This window comes from Trematomus bernacchii, unplaced genomic scaffold, assembly GCF_902827165.1.
Source record: "Trematomus bernacchii unplaced genomic scaffold, fTreBer1.1, whole genome shotgun sequence".
NCBI lineage: Eukaryota > Metazoa > Chordata > Actinopteri > Perciformes > Nototheniidae > Trematomus > Trematomus bernacchii.
The window spans coordinates 154,284-177,387 of NW_022987682.1; the positions used below are offsets into that span (position 1 = coordinate 154,284).

At 40.2% G+C, this 23,104-nt stretch overlaps 1 protein-coding gene, 1 long non-coding RNA gene and 1 pseudogene across 6 annotated transcripts in view; 2 read left to right on the forward strand and 1 right to left on the reverse strand.

Moving 5' to 3' along the window:
• The window catches only part of LOC117487666 (interferon-induced very large GTPase 1-like), a 339,011-nt gene that overhangs the window by 152,482 nt on the left and 163,425 nt on the right, over nucleotides 1-23,104 (forward strand). For 4 of the 5 annotated variants that reach the window (XM_034136303.1, XM_034136306.1, XM_034136305.1 and 1 more), the window contains 2 exons: nucleotides 1,498-1,968; nucleotides 2,005-6,600. The exons of the other annotated variant lie outside the window; for it this stretch is intronic. In XM_034136303.1, coding sequence (XP_033992194.1) covers nucleotides 1,498-1,968; nucleotides 2,005-5,268 — 3,735 coding nt within the window. In that variant the 3' untranslated portion in view covers nucleotides 5,269-6,600. Of the gene's footprint in view, nucleotides 1-1,497; nucleotides 1,969-2,004; nucleotides 6,601-23,104 lie in introns of those variants that run through there. 5 annotated transcript variants of the gene reach the window in all.
• The window catches only part of LOC117487670, a 259,379-nt pseudogene that overhangs the window by 64,359 nt on the left and 171,916 nt on the right, over nucleotides 1-23,104 (reverse strand).
• Nucleotides 9,133-23,104, forward strand: part of LOC117487673 — a 31,785-nt gene continuing 17,813 nt past the window's right edge. Inside the window, exon 1 of the long non-coding RNA XR_004556425.1 lies at nucleotides 9,133-9,169. This is a non-coding gene — a long non-coding RNA (uncharacterized LOC117487673). The remainder of the gene's footprint in view (nucleotides 9,170-23,104) is intronic.

Sequence of the window (23,104 nt, forward strand, 5' to 3'; positions counted from 1 at the left end):
CCACCAATCAGGAGGAGACAGCCACTGCCGTTCGAAAGCGCTGGAGACGCTGTAGTACATATGCCAGGCCAGTAGATGGTGCTGTTCTCACAGAATCTGCCCTTGCAAATACAGAGCTAAAAAATGTCAAATTGAGCAAAATGAGGCATGGCTAAAATGCATGATCTGTTTGGTATTTTGAAAAAAAAAAAGTATAAATATGACTTATATAGGTATGGTCCTACACTATATTATTCAAATATAGCATGATAGGTCCACTTTAAGTCCTTTTACAATTCCATCAATTAGATTATTATGTCTTTTCTCTTCACAAAAATGTACATTTCGGACCTACTTCAAAACTAATGGAAACAGAAGATTGAATTCTACTACCGGTATTGTCAAAGGTTTTGTATCAATGCATTAGGCAAACAGTTTACTGATTGACTGCCCAAAATAGTCATAATTTTTGCAAAATGTAATTGTGTTAAAGCAAAATTCAGTAAAATGTTAGAAATCTAAATGCTAAACATTGGATTGAGGACGAGAAAAATAATGGGTTTAATATTCATATATATTTTTTAAACAGAGACACACCTAGAGAGCTTACTGGAGGATCTGGGGTTGGATCACCACGATGAAGAGAAGCTATCCCTCAGCACAGTTCTAAGCATTGACGAGAAGACCATTACCGATGAACCTCCCAAGTGTAATTCAGATCTTCCATGGTATTTTCTGAAGAAACTAATGATGGTTAATGTGACAGCTAGGAATGTGAAATGTACATCTGCATGCGAGTCAAACTCTGGGGATCGCTTAGATCTTGATAATCTTGTCAAAAGTACACATTCAGGTGACACACTGAATCCCCTTGACATTATCACTGCTCTCTTCCTGTGCTCTGATGGTTTTGTACAGCAGGAAATGGCCCTCAAAATGTCCATGTGTCAGTTTTCCGTGCCTCTGTTGCTTCCCAACTGTGACACAAAGCAGTGCACACTCATGCTTTGGGCCATGAGAGACATTGTTAAAAAGTACAGACCTCAGTCACTTTCAGAATCCAAGGGATTTATTGAAGAGAGAATTGTTGTCTCTGAACTTCCAATGATATCTTTTGTGAGACTGGGTGAGTGCTCCTTGTCCAAGTCAGAGATCCTCAATAAGCTTCTGAGCAATTCTCAGCAGTGCCATAACACCTTCGTTCACCGCAACATGGATGGTGGTGACAGTCCAAGGAGAATATCCAATGGATTGGTTGAAATGACTTGGTACCTCCCTTGTGGGAACAAAAACATGGATGTCTTCAGCGAGCCAGTTGCTGTAGCTAACCTTCGTGGGGACATTGCTTCATTTGAAACACAATTTGCTTTCTTGTGTCAGACATCTGCAGCAGTTTTTGTGTTCTTTGACACTTTGAACTCTGAGTGTGAGCTGCTAACCAACCAAAACCACAAGGCCCAGATCTTCTTGGTGGGTAACCTTCCAAGCAAGCTTTTCAGTTTGGATGCTGTAAAAAAGGTAGCAACCAAGTTGGACTTGACTAACAGCAACATCCTTTTAAAGACTAAGAGCATGAATGATGCAGACTTTGTCAAAGATTTGCAGGAAAAAGTCAGCAATGTATTTGAAAACTCACAGATGAAGATGGGAATTGAGAAGATGGCTGACGTTGCCCATGAACTGGGAATCTGTGTTGATGAAGACTCTCCAGAGTGCCAGACTGCCAAGAAAAATGCAGATTCCATCACTGCAGAAATTCAAGACATTCTTAAATACAAAGAAGCTCAGCTTCCCTTGCAAGGACAAATATGGAAGGAGCTTACTTGCTTGGAGAAAGAAGAATTCCGGCTTCGGAAAGTTGGGTCTGAAAAAATAGAAGAGTATAAAAGTGATCTTCAGGTACAGAAAACCAAACTTCGGGAAAAACAGAACTCTCAGAACATGTCCAAGGCAATCACATGTTTCATCAATGCAATATCAAGCCCAGGGATTGAGAAGAAAGAGGAGGAGGAGAAGAAGAAGAAGATAGAGAGGTTCTATTTCCTGAAATGGATGCGAATGAACCTCGATAACGTGTCTCGGAAAAAACTCTTTGACCTCAGGGAGCAGTACAAAGAAAAATGCAAAAACCCTGAGAACAAAGAGGAGATCAAGGAGATTGACAAACAACTTTCCAACAGCTCATTAGGGACTGAACACTTCTTCCGTGAAATGGGGCAGATCTATGAAGCTTCCCTTTCCCTTCCTGAAACAGACCCAGCACGTCAAAAACTACAGCATCTCCCCAAGCTATGTGCTGAGTTAATGCTTGATGGATTTCCACTTGAGCTTGTAGATGGAGAAGCATCCAACATACCTATCGGATGGGTGACTGACGTTCTCTCTCAGCTCAATGCCTTGGTGTCTCCTAAGAACAAGATCCTGGTAGTCACAGTTCTTGGAGTTCAGAGCACAGGAAAGTCCACTCTCCTCAACACCATGTTTGGAGTGCAGTTTGCAGTCAGCAGTGGTCGATGCACTCGAGGTGCCTTTATGTTGCTGATTAAAATCAATGAAGATGTCAGAAAAGACTTCAACTGTGACTTCATGGTGATCATTGACACTGAGGGCTTAAAGTCACCAGTGCTCGCACAACTGGACAATAGCTATGAGCACGACAATGAGCTTGCAACACTTGTTGTGGGGCTGAGTGATATCACCATCATCAATGTTTCAATGGAGAATTCAACAGAAATGAAGGACATCCTACAGATAGTTGTACATGCTTTCCTCAGGATGAAAGAGGTGGGCAAAAAGAAGCCCAAATGTCAGTTTGTTCACCAGAATGTGTCTGATGTTTCAGCCCATGATAAGAACCTGCGAGACAGGAAACTGCTCCTGCAACAGTTAAACGAGATGACCCAGGCAGCAGCCAAAATGGAAAAGAAAGAAGAGTACTCGAGCTTCACTGATGTGATGGAGTACAGCCCAGACACTGGAAACTGGTACATTCCTGGACTCTGGAATGGAAACCCACCGATGGCACCAGTCAATGCAGGCTACAGCGAGGCTGTCTATGAGCTCAAGAAGAACATCATCCACATTTTGGGAAGTTGTGGTTCATCAGCTAATAATATCTTGGAGTTTACAGAGTGGATGAAGAGCCTGTGGACGGCAGTAAAACATGAAAACTTCATCTTCAGCTTCAGAAACAGTCTCGTGGCTGATGCATACATGAGGCTGTGCACAGAATTCAACAAGTGGGAATGGGACTTCAAAAAAGAAATGTACACATGGGTTACACACGCTGAAACAAGAATCTCCAATTTTGGTACACCTGCTGATAAATCTAACAAATCTGACATGAAAGAACTTCTCATGCTATTGAAAAACAAAGCTTTGACAGAGCTGTCTAAATGGGAAACAAAGCTTCTGGAAAATCTGGACCAGTACTTCAAGCAAACAGAGGGTCATGTCTATCTTGTTGAAGGATACAGAGAGGAGTTTAAAAACAGTGCTAAGAGCCTTCGACGAGAAATGGAAATCTCTGTGTTCAATCAACTCACAGCAGCAGCTGACATCAGACAGGGGATGACACAACTTGATAAAATCAAGGAGAACCACACAAAGGACTTAGAGGGCAGAGTTTGTGCTTTGATTGACAAATGGCGAAATGACAAAGTCAAGATGACAGAGAAAGAGCTGAACGAAGAATTTGAAAAGATGTGGACTGAAACAGTGAAGGAACTATCCTTTACAGAAATGAAGGAGGAGGACATTTTCACCAGTGTGTCTCACCGCCTGAGAATAAATCTATCAAACAAGGGAGGTCATGCAAGTGATTTGTTAAGTCAAAAGAACCTGAAAGAATGTGGACTGGTGTCTTTTAAATATACAGTTGAAGGACTCTTCAGTCAATGTGCAGACACATTTAAACAGTGGTTTAACATACCAGGTAATGCAAAGGCTGTACAACAAACAGCTGACAGCATCATTGCAGTTTGCTCACAGATGGTGAGTGAAAAAATGCAAAGAAAGAGCAATTACCATGATACCTACATCGATGAGATTTTAAACATGATAGATGAGAGGCTGCAAAACAATCAGGAAGTTGAAACAGACATCACTTTTGAAGTCTCTCTGAAACAGCACATCTGTGGAGACGCAGCCAGAAGGTTTCAGAGACTGCATGAAGATTTCCTCCAAAAGAATGATCCCTACAGATGTCTGAAGGAAAACAAAGAAAAGTTTCTTGCTGATTTTAAAGACGTGTTCGATAATGTAGACCAGTGCCAGAAGAAGGCAGAAGAATTCACAGACCGATGCTTGAAGCCTGCAGTCGAAGACTTTGTGAACCGTTCCCTGGGTCCTGATATCATTGGTGAAATGAGGACAAGAGAGGAGTTCAGCACAAGAATGTCCTTCCAGTATTCACTTTTACTGGATCTGCTCTCAGAGGATGACTTTAAAAAGTATGAGAGCTTTATTTGTTCCTATGAGAAATATGTGAAGGAATGGATACTCAACAAAATAGTGCGACACTTCTCAGATGGGTCTACGATGTTTGAGGAACAACATCTCCAGTCATGTGTCAACAGCATAAATAATGCTATCCAGAAAGCTAAAACAGAAAAGAGTGGCAACTTAAAGTCATTTGTTGAAGTTGTCTGTCAGGAACTTGGTGACAAACTGGTCATTTCCCAGGATGCTCTTGGTGCATTCATGACCCTGAACGAGGCCGACCAGGAACAGTTTGCTCACAGGCTCACTGAGTGTGTGAAGGAGATGGCACAAACTCTTAGAGAGAAGTTTAAGAAAACAAACATCCAAACTAAACTACAGAGCCTTCATGTGAATCCTCAGAACAAGCTTTTCAACAAACTGATTGGATGTGGTGAACAGTGTCCGTTCTGCAAAGCGCCCTGTGAGGCAGGAGGAAGAGCCCACACTGAGCACTTCACTTCACTTCATCGCCCAGAGGGTCTGGGTCGATGCAGATGGAGTAATACACAAAAACTTTGCATTGACATATGCTCTTCCTCTGTGGACAGCGACAAAGGTTTTAGCTGCAGTGCTACAAAAGATAAATCGCACTCTTACAAGCGTTACAAAGAAAAGTATCCGGACTGGAAAATCCCACCAGATGCAAGCCTCCAGGCATCAGACTACTGGAAATATGTACTGGCAAAGTTCAACAAAGAGTTTGCAGCAGCATACAATGCAAAGCCTGCTGATATTCCTGCAGCTTGGAAACTTATCACACCTGAGCAAGCAGAGGCAAGCCTCAAAGAGTCATTTCATTCCAAATGAGAAACTACAAGCTTTGTGCTCACAGAGGGTCCCGTCCTCCTCATTACAGTCATCATCCTCTCATGGACATTTAGATTACACTTGATTTATATGAAGAAGCACACAAAGTAACATGCTGTTTATGAGATGGCAAGGTTGACCATATGTTCAACAACAATTTACAAGGAATTTGTAAACGTTTCAGTTTGATTAACATACTTTAATTACTTCTTTTTTTGGTTGTTATTGTAGTATCAATTAATCAAATTATTTCCTTAAAGTAACTGATGCAAACATTTTTGTTTTTATGTTTTTCTGTGCTTTTGTCATAAACACATTAACAATTTCAATGCTTTAAAATATCATTCAGTCTTCATGTCAACATCAAGATTATACAATGTCTTTATTTGTATTTCAAATAAGTATCTGATTCTTATTATTTACATTTGTATTGACACATTTAGAATTGTTGTCTTTTCATTTCTGAGCTGCATCAAAAGCCACACATTTAGATGTTTAAATCAGTGAATGAATCATTGTGTTTTAGTGGTGGTACAGTCAACATGTAAACATGACAGAAAGTCTGTTGTCATCAAGTTCAGTTTGACATGTGACCGTTTCCCAGAGAGTTAGAATCTATTCTTATTTTGTTTCATTTATATATTTACATATTCAATGTTTAACATATCATTCAATCTAAATGTCAACATGTAGATTACACATGAATGTTGTTCTTACCTTATTGAGTGCTATATGTCATTGCCTTACCAAAAACCTGAAAGTCTTTCTTTGTATTCCAATCAAGCATTTAGCTCCAAATATTTACATTTTGATGTTCATGTTATAATATTTACTCAAAATGTATTATGTTAGTTTTCATTTTCAAATGCCACATTTTTAACATTTTTAGATCAATTAAAGGATCATTTAGTTCATATTCAGCATGTCAACATGTAAACATGACAACAAGTTTGAATCAAGTTAAGGATGATATAAAGATGGTATTGTTTTTGTGAATATTTATTTTGTTGCATTTTTTATGTTTAAAAGATATTCCAGTCTAAAGGTCAACATGTAGGTTATCCTTCAGGTTGTTTTTATTACCTAATCCAGTATGACATTTAATTGTCTTTGTTCAAAATCTATAACCACTTTTCTTTCTGTCATTGAAGAATCTGATATCACATATTTACATGTATTACTCATTTAAAAGATCATTCAATATAAAAGTGCTATTGTCAACAAGTAACAGCATCATATATGATCTTTCTTTTACTCAGATCTTCTAATCTTTTGTTTCTGTGAAGTATCTGATTCTTTATATTTACGTAATAAAAAATACCATTCATTCTTTATACTGTTCATTTCTTTATAATGTTAACATGTATACTTACTACTGTTTACTATTTCAATAAAGAGACCAAATCTGCAGACTGGCTATGAATGTCTTTAATGTTTCCCAGATCAGAATCACAGCATACAGTGTATAATAACTTCTAAAGTAAACAGAAATATCATCACCTCATTTATTTATATAGTTTAAATATACTTTCTTTTAATAATCATCTTTTTTTTAATTCCAGGTGCAACAGGTGTGTGTGTGTGTGTGTGTGTGTGTGTGTGTGTGTGTGTGTGTGTGTGTGTGTGTGTGTGTGTGTGTGTGTGTGTGTGTGTGTGTCACTGTCTTTACCGTGGGCCACATGAAGTCATTTTGGTTTGCTTGGCTGACTGCAGTTTGCTGAGGCTAGGTGTGTCCACATACATCCAGTCTGATCCACGGCTAATCACAGGTTCAGACTCTGAAAGTGAGAGACATTCAGATTAACTTAAAGTTGAATTTAAACTGTTAACAAGAAACTAGAAGTTAAGAATGTTTTTAAGGATGTGTGTGCATGTTTTGCTTTCTAGTGTTTTTGTGTTGATTTGTCCCATAACTGTATATTTTGCTAATTAAAAACACAAGATTACATTTGGATAAAGAAAGTATAGATGGAAACACAACAAGGGGAAGTCGGTCCATGTCATTCATTATCTTCATCTTCAGGTCAGCGGAGTTGACAATAATGAATAAATGACTGACCTGTATTCCACCCTGAGCATTTTTTTAACAGTGTTAAAGATACATTCAGCCAGTTATATAATTTTTCAAGAAATCAATCACATGGTCTTACTGAAAACTGTCCTTTACCTATTCATTCTGAACATGGACTCCAGCAGACTACTGACATCTAGTGGACATGAATTGCAACAACACCTACTTTCAACTCAGGATTTCTCTTTCTTATTGTTAATTTTTAAACATAAAGAAATGTAACCTTAAACATTTCTTAATTGGACCTGACAATTAAAGACAATTGTTAATTTACTGTTAGCACTGTCATTATTTTAAAGTAAATAATTTAATTTAAAACTTAACCATAGCCTCAAGACATGCAAAGTGAATTAAGAAGAGCAAATATCTGCAATTGACAACAACTTAATATGTTTAACTACAGTTGTCCCAATTGAAGCTCCCGTCACAGTGTACTGACGGATTCTGCAGTCCATTGCTGCTGTCATCATCAAACATCTCCACACACAGACAACACAATCATATCTGTCTACTGATTTATCAGGAAAACTCACAAGGTTTATCCCAATATCCATCCTCAACTTGACCCGGAATTCGATTGTTGAAGGACGTCATGATTCTTTAAATGCGTGCGGAGGAGTCGAGGAGGGAGGAGGCTTCCAGAGGAGAGGGGCGCGAGGAAACACGAGTGCAGGCTATGCGGAAGCGTTATTGCTACATGCGCATCAAAGCTCCGCCCACAGATCCAGAGCCGTATGCATACTGTGGCATGTATAAATAGGCTTGTTTGAGACAAGCGAGACCTGTGCAGACCTGCGCAATTGCGATCAACGTCTTGCTAGTGCGTTGCATGATGGTTAGTCATTTTGTCCGACTTGCTCTGGAGGCTTGCCTACATGAGACGTTGAAATCTCGCGGGACAAAGACGCCCCCCGGAGACTTGAGAGCGAGGCGCGGCGATGCGGCGCAGTTTCTCTCCACGGGCTGCGGAAGCGAAATGCTTGATGGGAAACGACTCGCTGGTATCTCGAGCTGAGCGCTCATTGGTGGGTTTTACCCCGTGCTGGAGATGAAACTCTCCATTGGCTCGGCAAAAGTGTGTTGTTGTTTTGTGTCAGTTTTACGTCGCCACTTCCATTCACATTTTTCATCATTGTTCCACAATGTTTATCATCATTAAATTAATATCTATATATTTTATACTATACTTGCACTGCTTACCGTTGTCATACTTTATATATCTTAGCATATTCATACAACACACTGTTCATACTAGGCTAGGCTACTGTGTATATCTAGTGTATTTATACCCCTCACTGTTTTTTCATCATTCAATTCATTCTATATTTTATTCTGTAGATTGTGTACATTACTTTTCACTTTACTGCTTTATGCACTCCTGGTTAGAAGCTAAACTGCATTTCGTTGTCTCAGTACCTGTAATCTGTGCAATAACAATAAAGTTGAATCTAATCTTGAGCAGGAACAAATGTATTTACTTAGTACATATCTGACATTAACGATTAAACACATTTGTGCATTCTTTATAAATGCAAACCGAGTCAAGCCGACTCCGGAGGTGGCAGTATGCACCTTAAAGTTGTTTGCAATCCGCCAAAAAACCGAGAGAAGAAGAAGAAGAGGAAGAAGCCGACTCCGAGCTGTCCGACTTCAGGCGAGCTTTTTGAGACCTCCCCCGGCTGCGATCGGCTATTCTCGTCTACTTTCGAGGCGAGCCGCAGCTCGTCTCAAACAAGCCTCATGTTTGATATAATCAAAGTATTCGTCAATCATTTATTTTTTGCATATTTAACGTTTTAAAGATATTTCAGTCTAAATGTCAACATGTAGGTTATCCTTTAGTTTGATATGTAATTGTATTTGCTCAAATTCTGTAAAGGCTTTGTTTTTTTCTTCAACTAAGTGTAACACTTCTTATCTTGGGCTATATGCTATCTGACTAGAAAGATTCTGAGTTCTACTAGAGTGGATAGACAGGTAAGTAATTAGACCAGAGACCAGGTGGTTTGAATAGAACAGCCGGCAATTTACTGATGAAATAGACAAATAGACAAAACATTAAACATAGACAATGAATATTTTCTGCAGTATGATCAGAGGTAAGTATTTCACCTTTCCCTTGTTTTCTGATTTCTGTGACTTAGTAAATGGTATGGATAAATACATTTTAGTTTAGACCGGTCTACTAAGTATTATTTATAGGTTGTTCCTATTTTAATCTAGTTAACTATTTTTCTTTTCCCTTTTTACAGGTAAAATATATCTAATTCAATGAAAAAACACAATTGTACCATCAATGAAATCATATGACAAATGAAAACCTAGAGTACAATATATAGTGTCTCTTTCAATCCAGGTACAACATAAGTCCAGTTCCAACCTTATCATTTCTTCAGTTCTGATCAAATAAAATAAACTCCAATACTCCTACCACTCTGGCAGCGAGTTCACCTATTAGGCGCTTTCACACCGCAGTACTTTCCCCACAAAGATTCATCAGAACTTAGTTCATGAGAACTCTTTAGTTCTCATGAACTAAGTACAGATCGCGTTCACACCGGAATAAGTCCCTGGGGGAGGATTAGGCAAATAAAGCCGCTGACGTCACTTCTTCTTCTTCTGCTTTGGAAGCCGCAAACAACTTCACGGCGTATACTGCCACCCGAAGTCCCCGGCCGGAAGTCCCCGGAGTTGGGGACTGGCTTCAGTAGAAGCTGCTGGGACTACCAGCAGCTTCTACTGAAGCCTTCCGAGTAAATCGCCAGAACGCCGACACCTCCTCATCTCCACCGCTCCCATGTTTTCTTTTGTGTTGCCATAAGTTAGTCTCTCTGCGTTTGTGCGCTGGGCTAATGTTAATGCTAATAATGCTAATGCGAGGATAATAAAATGGCAGCTTCACAAAACTTTTTGGGAGTTTTATGGGGCGTGGTTTGCAACCCACCCAGCCAATCAGACATAGGAACCCTTTTCTCCCACGAAAGTACCTGGCTGCTCTCTAGCAGGGACGGAGGGGGTAAAAAGGTTCTCATGAACTAATTTTAGTTCCGGCTCTTTTTGGTGTGAACGCGACATTTCGGAACTATGTCGGAACTAAAGTGGGAAAAGTACTGCGGTGTGAACGCGCCTATTAGGCGCCTATTAGGCGCGTTCACACCAAGTACTTTTCCCACAATAGTTCATGAGAACTTTAGTTCATGAGAGCTCTTTTAGTTCTGATGAACTAAAGCAGATCGCGTTCACACCAAAATTAGTTCCTGGGGGTGGATTAGGCAAATGAACCGCTGACGTCACTTCTTCTTCTTCTGCTTTGGGTTTACTGGCAGGTCGCAAACAACTTCACGGCGAGTACAGTAGGTGGCGGTATGCACCTTAAAGTTGCAATCCGCCAAAAAAAACGAGAGAAAAAGAAGAAGAAAAACCTCCCGCGCCCACTTGCTGTAAATGAGGCGTCTGTTTACCTTCCGACCTCAGACATGAGCTTCGTCTGAGTTATTTAAGCAAACACAAATACAGATCGTCGACCAGTCAAATGCAATAGCAATGCTGATTCGGAAGCGAAGGCGGTTAAGAAGGATTGACAAAAGGATTGGGCGACGACATGCACGCACTACGCTCCGTGTGAAATGAATAAACTGTGCCAGGTGTGTCGTATGCACACTAAATAGGCTCAGCAGCTAACACACCTTTATTATATATCCTCCTGAGAGCAACTGCATCCGTCTGCCATGAACCCTACAGAAACCTACGTGTTAGTTTTGGCCCAAAGTGGCCTCCATTTGTGTCGTGTAAAATGGGGGAAATCAAAAGTTAGCAAATCCCCATGTCATGTTCATAAAAACATTTAGTTTTAGGTCAAATAATTATTACACTGCTCTGAAACTCACTACACTAACTCCTAAGATGTTCCCTTACTATAATTAATTAAAAATATTGAACTCACAACACTGGTAATAACAAACTTAACCATTTATCTTTCTATAAATAAATAGTGCTTGTGTTGGACACCATTTTGAAATACAATGAAATTATCTTTTTGAAAGCCACAATAAATAAAGCTTCGCCAGTTTATAACCGATGAAACATGATGGTATCAGAATAATCACTTACATGTGATGTGTAGTATGCTACACAGGTCACTGTAAAGATAAAGTGTCAGAGGAGAAATAAGCAAGCTTAGTTACATGAAATGTAATGAAAAATGTAAGATACAGGCTCTGTTTAATCGCCATGTAGGTTCTCTTTTATTCCACCCTCAAGACAATATCAATAACAGCATCACGCTGTCCCAGGTGTGTCGTACAGATGTAGCAGCTAATTTAGGACAGTTTGAAACGCGAGGGTCGTGGTCGGCCCGTGAAAGGCCCGTGATGAAGAGCCTGCCCCCCGTGATAAATAAATGTAATTATTGTGAAGCCAGCTGCAATGGATCATTGATCCACCAGGGGGTGCAGTGGGGTTCCACACTGGAGCTCATGTGAAATCAACTTTGATACAGTAAACTGGATGTACAGTATGTCTGGTACTACTGTATAGCGGATCTTTGTTAAGATCCATATGTCACGGATAGGATCATACTCTGTGCTAAATAAGAGACATGTAATCATTTACAAAACATCACCATGTTGTTATTTAACAAAATAATGTTGTTTAGTCGAAAAAAACGAACGAGAGGAAATGCAGCCGGCTCTCGATTTTTAATCCTAATTTAATCATCATCTTCACCACGATCATTTATGTTTATGTTCGCCGAATTGACATGAAATCACTGACAAATATGAATATTCTGTATATTAATATTCATTTATTTTATCAAAGCAAGGTTACATCTGTGAGTTGGATGTAGAAGTGTCAGAATCAATATAGATTTTTCTCAGTCAGAGTAAATTCAGATGGAACATAGTAAAAAAAGGTAAATTCTTACCTCCGCCTAAAGAAAAAACATTACTTATAGTGAAAACCACCCTTGAATGATGGGATGGTAGACTAAAAGCTTTAGAAATCCAAACTATAACATATAATAAGTACCCTGTATCAAGATCGAGGCAAAACAAGTTAAATTTGACCTTTTTAGAGAGGTTTAGCAAAAAAAGTTCCAGGCGGAATAAGCTTTCGGCACATTTGGGTACATCTGGTTCCATCAGTGCCATTTGACCTTTTTCAGGTACCAGACTATAAAAATGATGTATTACATTGAATTATCACCATAGGTATTCATTCCATCCAAAGAAAAAAAATTAAAAGAAAAAAAATTAATAAAAAATTAAAAAATTAACTTTTTTTTTTTTTAATTTGTGGAAGAAAAAAAAGACCCGCCGACGGGGGCTTTGGGGCTTAACAGGTTAATAACAGTGGCATATATATATAATCACAATAATACAAAATTAACTGTCCCAGGTGTAGGCAATTTGGGGTGAAGTGTCTTGCCCAGGGACACAACGACATGCTGACTGCAGTGGGGTTTGAACCTGTGCTCCCCTGATCCGAACACCAACGCACCAGACCACTGCACCACACGCCTCCCAACAAGTCATTGTACAGTTTATCAACGACGACAAGTATTTCTTTCTTTTTTTATTGAAGGCCTGTTGGATTTAATCAGCTCGCTTAGCACTGCCAGAAGCCCAGCCTGAAAGGTATTTTGTTGCTCCACCTGGCACCATGAGCAGCTGGTCGTCCGATTCCTGGGCCTTGTGTGAATGCAGCAGCCGTTCGTCGTGCATCTCCTTGGCACGCAGGTCCTCATTCTCCTTGCTGACCATGGCACGGCGGTCCATCGCCATGATGGTGTCAAGGAAATTGTCATCCCGTGCCTGCTTTCCTAAGGAGAAATAAGCAAGATACAAGATCAGTTTAATCACCTAGTAGGTTGTCAACAGAGACAACATTGGACATGGTGCAGGCAGGGACAGTGTACAAAATGCAGGTGTAAAGTAGAAGATAAGATAGGATCAAATAAATATCAAAGTGCCCTTATTTATTGTTTTGTGCTTAATGTATGCTTGAACTTTGTTTTATAGGGATAGTGGACATCAGTTAGATGCGTAGCCTTCTTTCAAGGCCAGAGTAGTAACAGTGTAAGTGGATTGACATCTAACATAACATGGCTGAGGACAATTATAACAATCAATAAAAAAAATAAAAATAAATTGAATTTCAATTACATTTTTGCTTAAATGTGCAAAATATTAGAACATCAGTCTTTGTGGCATGCAGGTAATCAACTGTTTAAGCTTTTACCATTAACATGTAGAATGAATGTTGCAAATAATGACATTATAGCAACTACAATGTATTGTTAGAGGTAGCGTTATGTCCAGCTAGCATGCTAATTGCTAACGTTATATTATCGTTTTATACCGGAGGGAAAAGCTAACTAGTTTCCAATCCAGAGAGAAACACCTCGCCTGAAACACACGATTAGTGGCATGAGTTAGTGAAGCAATTACAGAACATTGCACACTTATTCACAAGTCAAAACATGTTCATAGCGGGCACGGCTGAGAATAGCTAGCTAGCTAGATGTTGTTAGCCAGCTTGGACCTATGTTAGCCAGTTCTAGCATGGCTAGCTCGATCTACTGAGCAAATAAAAGTACATCTGAGACCAGTATTGTGCAGATTAAAACAGTGCAGTGCATGTATTTTAGTTTACCTTCGTCCCGACATGACTTTGCCAGGTCTGCTAACTTTGCTGAACCACGGAAACTGCATTCAGTAGAAGCTTCTGAATGCGGCGCTTCGCGTCCTCCGAGTAAATCGCCAGAAGCGCCGACACATCCTCATCACTCCACCGCTCTGATGATTTATTTAGTGTTGCCATAATAACTGCTTTCACAAAAGTAATCCACTCGTTGGTGCGCTGTGCTGAGCTTAATGCGAGCAAATACAATGTCGGCCTTCAAAAAAGATTCTAGAGATTCACGGGGCGTTGTTTGCATTCCGCACAGCCAATCAGACGTATGAACTATTTTCTCCCACGACAGTCCCTGCTCTCTAGCAGGGACTGAAAAGCGGGTCAGATTAACTAATTTGAACTACTTTAGTTCCTGGGGCTTTTTGGTGTGAACGCAAATATATCGTAGTTCTGATGAACTATTGTGGGAAAAGTACTCCGGTGTGAACGCGCTAATTGTCTCTTGATAAACCAGCAAGTCCTCTCACTGGCGCGAAGATCAAAGCAGTCTGTGGGTCTGGCTCGCCATCTTGTATCAGAGCGTGTATGTGTTTTCCTCTCACTTGCGCAGCACAACTCGATCGATCAACTTTCTTATCCAGTCCAAAAAACCTGACCTGTACTACAGGTCATGAAAGAATATAAATATAATATAAACTAACAATATAAATTACATAATTACATTTTCAAAACTACTGTAAACTTAGCTCTTTTGTCAATACAGCTTACAATGAGGCTCAAAATGGCAGCTTTACTCTCCTCTAAATGTTTCATTTATCCTGTTCACACAAAATAACACATATTTCCCCTTGTAAAACACACATTAAAGCCACGTAGTTTCAGCCAAACAAAAAAACAAATACATGACTTTGCAAGCCATGTACATCATACAGGGTTCCTGCAGGTTTCGCCAACTCAAATTTAAGACTTTTTAAGACCTTTTTAAGACCACTTTGAATAGAATTTAAGACCTATTTCACGGCAAGAAAGTATGAAGGAAAATTGCTATGAAAGAAGAAATACGTCCCATAATTACTTACAAAGTAAATGTATTCATGTTCAACATAAGAACAATGACTGAACATAACAGCATAACAGTACAGAACTGTGTTAGCGTGTATTTTAATCGCAATTACGAAACAACATAATCGATTATTTTGCTTTGCTAGGTTGTGACAGTGCACTACAACATATTTGATCTAATTAATTTTAGTCTAATTAATTTTTATTTATCATATTTATATATGTTTAGTAGCTTGTGGAAGTGCGCTCCAAAATATTTGTTGATCTTGTTTATTGGTATTTATTATTTTTGATATTATTTATTTAAATGTATCATTTATTTCATTTATTTTTTCAGTTGAATTATACGTTCAGGGTAATCAACAGTTAAAAAGATACTGTCCAAATTATTATTTGTTTTAAAGTTCAATAAATGGATGTTTTCAAAGTCAATTAATAATGGTATTTAATAATCGTGATATCAATTATTGACCAAAATAATCGTGATTATGATGTTTGCCATAATCGAGCAGCCCTAGTGTGTGTGTGTGGGTGGGTGTGTGTGTGTGTGAGAGAGAGAGAGAGAGAGAGAGAGAGAGAGAGAGAGAGAGAGAGAGAGAGAGAGAGAGAGAGAGAGAGAGAGTGACAAGAGCTATATTCAGAGCTCTGCTGCCTTGGCTACAATCTTTCATCGTTGCTGTTGTATGATTGGTGTTTAACTACGGTATTTAGCGTCTACAGTACCTCCGCTTTTAGGGTTGACGTAGACCCAAACGTCGCCCGGAGGTCCCCCGGTGTTGTTGCGGGAGCTGCTGCACTAGCTAACGCTACATTAGCCAAACAAACGCTAATTTATTTTGCAAAAGGTGCAGCGGGCTTCAAACACGTTCCCCTCCCCTGGTTTCAACCAAGCACTAAATTCGATGTTTTCCAACCAATAACGGTTGAACTTACACTTCCCCATATTTATTCGAAGATACATGAGTTTCTGACTGCCGCTAGCTGAAGCTTGGTTGCTAGGTTACTAGCTGGGTGTTCTCCGATAAGGGGTCGGGGGAAACAAAGTTAGTGTATACTGGTTCCATGTTGATTTATTTCAATACAAATTGTTGGGGGGAACTGAAAGGCTATTACCGTACTGGTTACTTTGCAGCCCGGATATTTCCCCCAAAACACATTTAGACGCTATCGCAACACAGAAGTACCTTTCAAATCCGATCATTTTTAAGACCTTCTAAATCATATTTAAGACCTTTCTTATTTTTTTGGTCATATTTAAGACCATTTTAAGGCCTTAAATTCAGATTATCAAATTTAAGACTTTTTAAGACTTTATAAGACCCCGCGGGAACCCTGTCATAGCTTCCCTTACAGCTCAACAACATGAAATGCTAACAATTAAGCTAACATTATTCACTCTTACAAAACTTTTCTATGAAAAGGTTTGACTCACCAAAACACCGTTGGTTAATGTTCTATACCGTCTATTGGGTTTCCCGACCGTGTGGATGGTATTATTTTTTTTTTTAAATAAACTTTGAATCACTTTTAATATAATTTACTCTGCTCGTCTCATCTGCTTCTTGCTCATTTTCCTCTTTTCTCTTGCTACGCTGCGTCTGCGCTGCGCTGCGCGTGCCCAGTGATCAGAGATCCTTAAAGGAACAGTAGGACTACCTTGTAATTTGTCATAGGCCTACTACTTTAATTTATTATATTTTTAAAGGATGATATCATTGACCAATTTTAAACGTGTATCTTTTAATGAAATACCTTTTTAATGACTTTATGCTACTACGTTTTAATGTGGGTTACATAAGTATCTGATATCACATGTTTACATTTTTTAATAACTTAACCCTCCGGTATCACTGGGTATCACCGGTATTTGTCCATATGGGTCATTTTTCACTTTTCATTTTGCAATAACTTTGGTTATGTTGGTGCAAATGGCCTGATTTTTTGTAACAAGGCTATTTTCTCGATCTATTTTGGAATTCCAACAGGAAAATGTTGGTTTTAATCAGGTTAAGCATCATATATGATATGTCTTTTACTCAGAAAGTATAATCTTTTGTTTCTGTGAAGTATCTGATTCTACATATTTACGTAATCAAAAATAGCATTCATTCCATATATTGTTAACATGTATACTTACTACTGTTTACTATTTCAATAAAGAGACCAAATCTGCAGACTGGCTATGAATGTCTTTAATGTTTCCCAGATCAGAATCACAGCATACAGTGTATAATAACTTCTAAAGTAAACAGAAATATCATCACCTCATTTATTTATATAGTTTTACTATACTTTTTTTTAATAATCATCTTTTTTTAAATTCCATTATTTAACATTTTTCTTCATCTCAAGTCTTGGGTTTCTGAATTCAACAAATAATGTAAAAACAAGACAACAGGTGCAACTCCGCAATGGAGGTTGTGTGTGTGTGTGTGTCACTGTCTTTACCGTGGGCCATATGAAGTCATTTTGGTTTGCTTGGCTGACTGCAGTTTGTTGAGTCTAGGGGTGTTTCTCAATCGCGAGTAAAGCTGCTTCAGAGCCACTATTTCAAGCATACTACCTCATCGAGTGCCGCCGAAGTACTGTTCCAATCTCCAGTATACTTGGAAATCTACCGAGCCCGGCGTACTCCGTTTGGAGAAATATCGAGTGTGCACATGAGTAGACTTTGCGGTCTTAAAATCCCCACAATGCTTTGCGCACGGACCAATTTCCCCAAATCTGTGGCGGAAGATGTAAGGCGGGGCCTCTCATATGACGCACACCTGCACACTTGCTAGCGTGTTCCACACTTCGTTTTCCGAATGCCAGGAAGTATTCTTGACTCGCTTCTGAAGCAAGATGCTCGGCAGACATGTCCTACCAAGCAAGCGTACTCGCGATTGAGAAACACCCTGCGTGTGTCCACATACATCCAGTCTGATCCACCGCTAAACACACACATTCAACCTCTCTAATGGCGCATTTCCATTGCAGCGCGTAGCTCGCTTTAAGCGTGCCGTGTCGTGCCGTCCCCTTTTTTGGTTGTGCTTCCACTAGGCCTCGTTCCGGCGCGGCACGGCGCGGGGCCACTTTTTCCCCTCTTTTCTGGCCCTAGAAAATTGTGGTTCTATCGGGGCCAACAAACAGGGCTGAGTCGGGCTGAGTATGCTAAACTAGAGAGAGGAGCGCTGGCAAGAGGGCTAGAACTACAACAAGATGGACATATTTGACCGTGATTTAATTGTAATACACGTTTCAAAATGATGCCGAAGTAACAACATACTGATACCGGTTAGTAAAAACCATGAATTAATGCTTTGTCAAGTCTGCAGACAGACGGCAGGCGAAAAACCTTTTAAAATTCGTGTTTTTCTAGATGGAGATTGGCTAAGCTAACGCAGTATATGCCCCGACCGTCCACACTCACAACAACGGCCTATACAGACATAAATAAGGCAGCGACTGTATTCACCATGACACAGGCAGTCTGTGGTGTGTACTTGTTTAACTTTTGTCGAGTTTCTGAACATATATAAGGAGCTGTGAGCTCTGAGTGCTCACAGCTAACGGCTGTGTTGTGTTTCTGGATTTCTCATTGAAGATGACGTCACGGCTCCGCCTACACTGCGTTACTATAGTAACTACCCCAGTTCCTAAACTGTAATGGAAGCGCAGCATGAAGTGAGTCGGCCCTGTTAAGGCCCAACGCGGCCAAGCCGTACCGAGCCGTACCGAGTGTGGCCGAGGCCGACCGTGTAGTGGAAATGCGCCATAAGTGCACTGGCCTTTTTGAGATTTACTTAAAATGTCCTCCCTTTCTTCACGGTTACGAAGATGAAACTGTTCACTGCTACATCAAATGGTCCACACAACCTCCATGATCACAATGCAACACAGTGAGTGTAGGGAAAAGGTCAGCCCAGCTGTGTGATCTCATTACTCTGTGAAGCATCTTGGTATCAAAGCCCTCATGTGGGCCCACGTGTTTAGGGGCCACAGGTTAACACTGCTACATGTGAAGTGAGCTAACATTGAACTGTCTTTGTGTTTAGTGTCTTGACCATTGTTCAAACGCCAGGTCCTAGGTTAGTTTGCTTTTATCAGTGCTCTTAGCCTCCATAAATACTTTGAAGTTAAATCCCTCACACATTCATCAGGACAATAGTTGGATCATATCCCTAAATAATAGTTTGCTAAAGCTTAAACCAAAAAGAGAATAACAAAATGCAGAATAATTGACCCCCTCTACTACAACCTCAGATAAACAAGACTTAAACTATATATATTTTTTAATTGTAATATTCAAACTAACTACAGAGTCTGGGGCCCTCTGTCGTGTGTGGGCTGCAGTGGAGATGAATTTCTACTACAGTGACTTTCCTGCTAATGAATCAGGATGCTACAGGGTACCCACGTGATAATGGGCGACATGACACAAAGTAAAGGGAAAGGTCATTTTTGAATGGCATGAAAGGGATGTCGGCAAGCAGTCGATGTGAAACCTCAAGCTGGTGGCCCTTTTTTTTGCAAACTGCACCTGTTGTCTTTTTGTTGTCACAAAGTAAGCATTTCATTCATTCACTCAAAAACAAAAAAACAAAAAACAAACAAGAAACTTAATATTTACAAATATTTTGTCTGTTTGATTCTTACACATAAAAATGTACAGTTTTGATCTTTTCCAGATGTTGAGTGTCTGTCTGTCCTGCTGTCCAGTTTGGGCGTTTCTCTTCACACATCCAGTTTCCTCAGAGTGGGTTGACTGCAGTGAAGCCGCCTCAACGGTGCCCTCCAGTGTTAGCTTATAAAATAGACAGGGGAAAACAGACAAACTGAAGACCTTGTTGCTGTTTTCACCTCTGATGGTGTCATTGTAGCTGTGTTGTGGTGAGGTTAACCTCACAACCACTCATTGCCTCATTATCTGCAGCAGTGAGTAGAAAAGGGTTCATATGGGTCTGATTACACCCATCAGTCCCTCCATGGGACGATGAGCAGGGTATCCTCCTGTCAAACATTGTGGGTAGAAAGATGGTCATGCCTTTGAATGTCTTTATTTGCTAATGATTAGTTCATCCTCCTGTGATTTCTACATTTAAGGCTGCTAAGTCTTTTTCCTATTTCCTCCCGAAGTTTATTTTCCGCAGCGTGCACCTTTCCCCTCGCTGTCCATCATCTGTTCCACAGCATTTATCCACAGGCAGCACACCCAAGTCAGTTGTTTTGTGTTTTACATTGTGCACAATTCCTTTTCAGCGGGCTTACAAAATCTCTGACAGGAGCAGCCAGGTATATCTCCTCCTCTCCAGCCCTCCCCCGCTACCCTGGTAGGCAGTAATAAAATAGAAAACAAACAAACAGGCTAAAGCTAGGGCACGAGCAAAGACAGCACCAGTGACTTCTCCCATACTAGACGTAGGCTACCATGTGTTCCTGTGGGCTCAAACAACAGTTCATTAACGTACTGTACTAACCAGAGATTACCCATTTTTGAGATCCAGCAGAGAATTGGAGGAGGTGAGGGGAATCGCTGTTGGCCTGCACACTCTTACTCCAAAGAAAGGAGCAGAATCAGAGACAGCAGCTGTCCACTGTGTTGCTTTTACCCTGTTTAGGAGATCTGAACCCCTTTTTCATCTTGCAGCTCTGCGATGCAGGCCACGGTTACCCTCAGTGTGCTTAAAGTTTAATTTACAACACAAAAAAAGTCACACGCTTAGTGAATTAACCCTTGAATGTGAGAGCTGAACTGAGGTCAGAAATTGTGTGGAACGCAGCTGACACAGTGAAGTCAGGTGTTTCTGAGTTTTGCGGTCACGGCAGGGAGTCGGTCGCGGGCGATCACCGCAATATGGGTGCAAGAAATCAGTGGGAGGGGAGTAAGTGCTGTAGATATGGAGCGGGATGTTGGCGTACGCAGCAGGACGGAGCTCTACGTTTTTTTACCACAGGGGGGATCCTGCCTGTCTGCCTCTCTATGTCATTGCTGTTTAATTAGGGCCCACTGACGCCCATGTTAAACAGTTCTGACAACAGGCACAAATGAAACAGAATATGCATGTGCTGGAAATAGGGGTGCAGACAGGAGGACGGTGTACGCTAAAGAGCAAAGGCTGCCTGTTTCTGTTTTGTTTCTCACCCTTACTGAAATACAAAAATAATTCTGTACAGGCAAGCTACAACGACAGATTTGGTACCCTAAAAAACGATCGTCTTCATACAGATGGGAAGAAAAAGTAGCTCCTGTAGGATGGTTAGCGTGGTTTCACACCTTGTGGGAGAAAACCCCTCTAACTAACGTCATATAGGAGAAAATGATTGGAAGAGTTGTTCAACAGCTCATGAGATTTGTGGCGATTACTCTTTTTTTTTTAATAATAAATGTTTGGACGTGAAGGGATACTACAGGATCTTCTGTGTTGCTTTTGATCTGTGAGATAAAACAAGATATCCAGAGTGGACCGATATGATTTGATTAGATTTGGGAAACGTGCATTGACAGATACAGTGTCCTCCCCGCCCCCCCCGCCCCCGTCATCCTCTTTAAAAATAATTCATGCATAGATCCCCACTGAGAAAACCCATTTATATACTTTCTCCTTTGTACACATTTATATATAACTATATATAACATCATTTCTCTATATCTATATTTTCAGCAAAAAGATCTTTCCACAAAAAACAACAATTAAACAAATGCTTGAAAAAAAAAAGAGAACAGAAGATGTGAGAAAGAATAAAACACAATCAAGGGCCAGTTTGGCACTTTGTCATGAGAACACACAGCATCTGTTCATTGACAGTAAATAGGAATACTCGAGAATCTTCTTTAGTTTTTTTCTCCCTCGATGCAAACACAGTAGTACATACTTGGCACAAAGAATGCTGGTAGTAATGAAAGTATCAGATATCAATGTTTTCATAGCTATGTGATTACTGTATGTACTCTATGCCCACTCCTACAGCTCAGCTGCTTGTGAGTCCTTAGAGCAAAGGAGCGCTAGGGAGAGGGAGAGAACCACATGTCGAACTAGAAAATGCATTTCCTGCAGAAAATGCGTGCGAATGCTGTAAACTGTGAACATTTGTGGCTGAATTTAGCTGAAAAAGCTGAATATGTTATTAGCTGAATGGTAGCTGCTTTTAGCTACAAAAATGCAGAAAAAGCTTAATATTTAAAAGAAAAGGTTTAAAAAAATATGTATAGCCTTGATGTAATGAAATAGCTGAATAATGTAATAGTTGAATGGTTTCTGCAGCTGAAAATAGGCTGAAGGAGTTAAATATCAGATGTAAGTAGTAATGAATGAATTTGTATTAAGATGAGAAAAGAAAGTAAAAAGGCTTGGGAAAGCAGCAGAATATTTGAACTGCAAACTTTTGAACTAACTTGATGGTGAATTATCTGTCGCCATGGCAACGGCATTTGATGACACCCCATAATACGCTTAGATGTGTTGATGGCTGCATCGTTACCAAACCTGTGAAGTTTTGGGCCATTTCGATCATTTTCACTGAAGTTATGAGAAAACCGTGTTTCATGGTGAGCATTGTGTTGCCATGGCAACGGCATTTGAAGAAATCTCAAAACTGTCCCGTAGATGTCTTCACGGCTGGACTGTTAGCACACATGTGAAGTTTGAGCACTTTTTGAACATTTTCATAGGAGTAATACATTACATTAGGAGGTTACATTACTCTCTCTCTTCTCTTGATCACCCTCTCAATCTTCTATCGCCCTCTCTTCTCTTGATCGCCCTCTCTCTCTTCTCTTGCTCGCCCTCTCTCTCTTCTCTTGATCGCCCTCTCTCTTCTCTTGATCGCCCTCTCTCTCTCCTCTTGATCGCCCTCTCTCTCTCCTCTTGATCGCCCTCTCTCTCTTCTCTTGATCGCCCTCTCTCTCTTCTCTTGATCGCCCTCTCTCTCTTCTCTCTCTCTTCTCTTGCTCGCCCTCTCTCTCTCCTCTTGATCGCCCTCTCTCTCTCTTCTCTTGATCGCCCTCTCTCTCTCCTCTTGATCGCCCTCTCTCTCTCTTCTCTTGATCGCCCTCTCTCTCTCCTCTTGATCGCCTTCTCTCTCCTC